This window comes from Octopus bimaculoides, chromosome 6 (genome assembly GCF_001194135.2).
Source record: "Octopus bimaculoides isolate UCB-OBI-ISO-001 chromosome 6, ASM119413v2, whole genome shotgun sequence".
In the NCBI taxonomy this organism is placed as follows: Eukaryota; Metazoa; Mollusca; class Cephalopoda; order Octopoda; family Octopodidae; genus Octopus; species Octopus bimaculoides.
The window spans coordinates 115,155,014-115,159,116 of record NC_068986.1 but is presented as its reverse complement, the minus strand read 5'-3'; the positions used below and the strand labels follow the sequence as shown (position 1 = coordinate 115,159,116).

The window sequence follows — 4,103 nt, the reverse complement described above, 5'->3', positions numbered from 1 at the left end:
TGTGTGTGTGTGTGTGTGTGTGTGTGTGTGTGCATTACAAGTGTATATATAAGATCAATGAATTCGGAGTTAAAAAAGAGAAAAAGAATTGCATGCGTTTGTGTGTGCGGGAGAGAGGAAGGAAAGAGGGAAGAGGAGAGAGAGAAGAGGAGAGAGAGAAGAGGAGAGAGAGAAGAGGGGGGAGAGGGAGAGGGAGAGAGAGAGAGGGGGTGTGTGCGTGTGTTATGGTGTAAGATCCCTGAAGGCGGGTTTAAATGATAGAAAGAAAAAAGAGAGAAAGAGTGGAGAATGTTATAAAGGCAAGGCAGAGCGCGATCGGTGGTAGTGGTAAGAGTAGATTCAGGGAAGAAAACGTGAAGCTATAGAGTGTAACAGAGATAAGAGAGTAGGAGTATAAAAAGAGTAGAAAAAGTAGGAGTTGATGTAAATAGAAAGAGTAAAAAGAGGCAGAGGGTGTGGTGGTCGTGGTATGAGTAAGTTGAGTAAGAGGGAGGTGGAGGGAAAAAAGAGAATCGTTTGTTCAGTTATGCCATGAAAAAGACAGACGAAGCCACATGTGTGTGTGGCCGAAAGTTTGGCTGTAAACGATGACAGGTTGGTCACTTCGGATTATAATCTAACCACTATACACATACATATACACACACATGCACGTCAGCCGACACACACACACACACACACACATACACTCTCTATCCTATATATATATATAGATATCGCATGCAAATATATATACATTATACTTGGGAGTTTAACAGATCCTGAGGTGTATATTTTGAATTAACTTTGTGGAGTTGTTTTAACATCGAGACTATCGTCATATTGATCGCGCGGACACACCTATGATCAGAGGTATTCCAGCTTTGACCATCCCGTCTTATTACAAATCTGGGACCACAGTGCCTTCTAGTTGTTTGTAGTGTGTGTGCATGTATTTAGAAATTAATTTAGTTAATCTTTGTGTCACACGTGTGTGTATGTGCGTGTGTGTGTGTGTGTGTGTGTGTAGATATATATATATATATATATGTATATATATATATATATATATATGTATGTATGTATGTATGTATGTATAAAGAGTAAAAACTTTCACAGAAAGACGGCGAAAGAAGACAAAACATTATATGCATACAGATACATATATACATACGCATATACACACACGTACATATATATACACACACATATACATATGTATATATATATATATATATATATATATATGTGTGTGTGTGTGTGTATGTATCATACACATAGTTTTATGTGTATGACTGCATAAATTGTATGTATAAAAGTTAGCCTTTACCTTTAAAGCTGTGTAGATAACTGACTCACGTATGTGTCCGCTTTACCTGCCACAGTAATATATATATATATACACACATACACAAAAATGCATACACATTCATTGAGAGCCGTGCGCACGTTAGAGCTATATATATACTTTTTCTCGTCTTGTTTATACAATTCAATTATCATTTTGATTACAATGAGCGAGTGTATGTCTGTGTGTATTTGTTTACCTTAATCTGCGTGGGTGCATATATATGTATGTGTTTTTGTGTGTTTGTGTATGTGTTTGTGTCTCCGTCCGTTCTGGTCTTTTTGTAAAGTTATTTTATTACGCTGTGTGTGTGTGTTTAAGTTATAATGTTCTAAAAATCGTATGATAGGTGGGTAAGAATGAAGCCGAGAGAGGATGGTGTTTATGAAATTCCTATGTGATGTTGTGACGTTCATGTTTTAACCAACCTTACGAACTGGGATCGAAAGTTTTTGCTGAATTGTCATTGCCAGAGATGTTTTGTGTGTGTGTGTGTGTGTTACTCTACTGCGTGGTTTTAACAAAATGTGCATGTGCGTGCATGTGTAATTTATTTTAGCCTCAGGTCAGCACTGAGTTGACCTATGAGTAAACGCTCTCTAACCGTGACCATCACGACCTTTTCTTGGGCATTGCTTATCTAGAACTGCATGTTTTTCTTGTTTTATTTTTAAGATAAGGTGTAATTTGTGGAGGGGATTTGACTGCTATTTCTTGCAGATCGAGCAACTCCGGATGGTTCTTCGTTAACTCGCATCTTGATTCTATGTATATGTTTAATTGTGTGTATTTACTCTTGTGTATATTTTTGTGAATACCTGTATTTAACATACATGCACTGACTGTAGTTAAATACACACACACATGTGTGTGTGTGCCTGTTTCGTCTGTGTGTGTGTCTGTTTCCTCTGTGTGTGTGTGTGCGCGCGCGAAAGAATGTGATTGACAATGAATGTTATATTTGTGTATATAATTACGCCTTTGTTGGTAACATACAATTCGTCTGATTATGTGTGTATATATGTATGTGTATATATATATGTATGTGCGTGCGCACACACACATATAATACTTTTACACGATGTGGACCGACAGTGACTTCGAAGTTTTCGGCAACGAAGACTAAAGGGCCGAAAACTTCGAAGTCCCGTTACTGCTATTCTTATAAAAGTATAAATATGGTTATACCTACACAAGTGTGCCCCCCCCCGCCACCTTTGTTTCCTCACAACTTTCAGAAAAATGGATATTTTTTTAATGGAATTTTCTACAAATACACTTCAGTTAGAAACGATTCCGATTGTATCGTAATTTGCGAGAAGGTTTCGGAAAATTCACACGAGTCGGAATTGTTTCCTGATAACTTTCATAAAAATGGGTTGTTGTTTTTTAATGAAATTTTCGACAAATACTTTTCAGAGTGAAAAGATTATATATCATAGCATGTGATATCTGTCACTTTGTATGTGTGCGAGACCGTGTCTTTGTTTTCTGTGTTGTTTTTTTTCTTTTTCTCCATATTAAATTCCGGTATATTCGTAATCTTACACACTGAAAAGGTATCTGTAGAAAATTTCATCAAAAACTACCCACTTTTATGAAAGATAAGAAGAAAGTAGGAGTGGGGCACACTTGTGTAGGTCTGCCTAAACGTGTACGCTATCAAAATGCATTGAGTAATCCTTTCGCTTTACCGTTAAATCGTTTTCTATGTAATTCGACATAAAAACAATGTGTGCGCATGGATGTGTGTGGGTGTTTGTGTGTGTGTAGACAGTTGCATTGATGGATAAAATATATTATATATTTGATGTATAAATACATGTGTTGGTATATAGCTTGATTGACGTGATGCGTGCATAAATATAACTTCTGAAAACACGTGTTGATATTGGTGGGTGTTATGTGTGTATAAATCATTTGTGAAAAATGTGACTATAAACGGAGTTACGAACGGAATTGCTTTGAATGAGTCACTCTGCAAGTGTGGCCATAAGCGGAGTACAACTGTTTGTATTGTTGACAAGTTGTTTTTAAAGACCTTTCGTGATGAGAGCTATCCATCAATGGGTGGTTGAGCTAGTAAAATGAGGGGAGGATCTACCCCAAAATATAATCAGGTGCTCGCTGTATGGGTTTGAACAGATGGTGTGCTGTGATCTGCTAGAGGAAAAGCAAGAAAACGTACTTTCGGCCAAATATGTGTACATATATATGTATAACTTTAAAGAGATCTGCTGTGTAAGGCCGGAACATTGTGAGAGAGAGACGGGGGTGGGCACAGGTCTCGTAAACCAGTAGTCATGAGTTCGAATTCCGTTGGGAGCAGTGGTTGTATAATTGTATTGTACGCTCCAACTTTTAGGTGGATGTGTGGCTGTATAGTAAAAAGTTTGCTTCTCCACCACATCGTTCAGGGTTCAAACCGCTGCGTGGTACCTTAGGAAAATGTCTTCTACTATAGCCTTGGTCCGACCAAACCCTTGTGAGTGAAAGAAGCTCCATCGACTCGTGTGTGTGTGTGTGTGTGCTTTCCCGATCTCTGCTTCACAACCGTTGTTAGTTTATTTACGTCCCCCGTAAGCTACCGGTTCGGCAAAAAAGAGACAGAATAAGGACCTGGCTTTTTAAAAGAAAACATGAGTGCCGCGGCATTTTGTTCGACTAAACCCGTCAAGGCGGTGCTACAGCATAGCCGCAGTCCACTGATTGAAGCAAGTGAAAGATACAAGAAAGATATAAACATAACAGAAAAAAATATATCTTATTCTTTTAC

At 38.0% G+C, this 4,103-nt stretch overlaps 1 protein-coding gene across 1 annotated transcript in view; it reads left to right on the top strand.

The window, feature by feature from the left end:
• Positions 1–688: 688 nt before the first annotated feature.
• The window catches only part of LOC106872073 (cysteine-rich motor neuron 1 protein), a 92,458-nt gene continuing 89,043 nt past the window's right edge, over positions 689–4,103 (top strand). Inside the window, exon 1 of the mRNA XM_052968507.1 lies at positions 689–852. Within this exon, the coding sequence (XP_052824467.1) occupies positions 843–852 (10 nt within the window). The 5' untranslated portion in view covers positions 689–842. The remainder of the gene's footprint in view (positions 853–4,103) is intronic.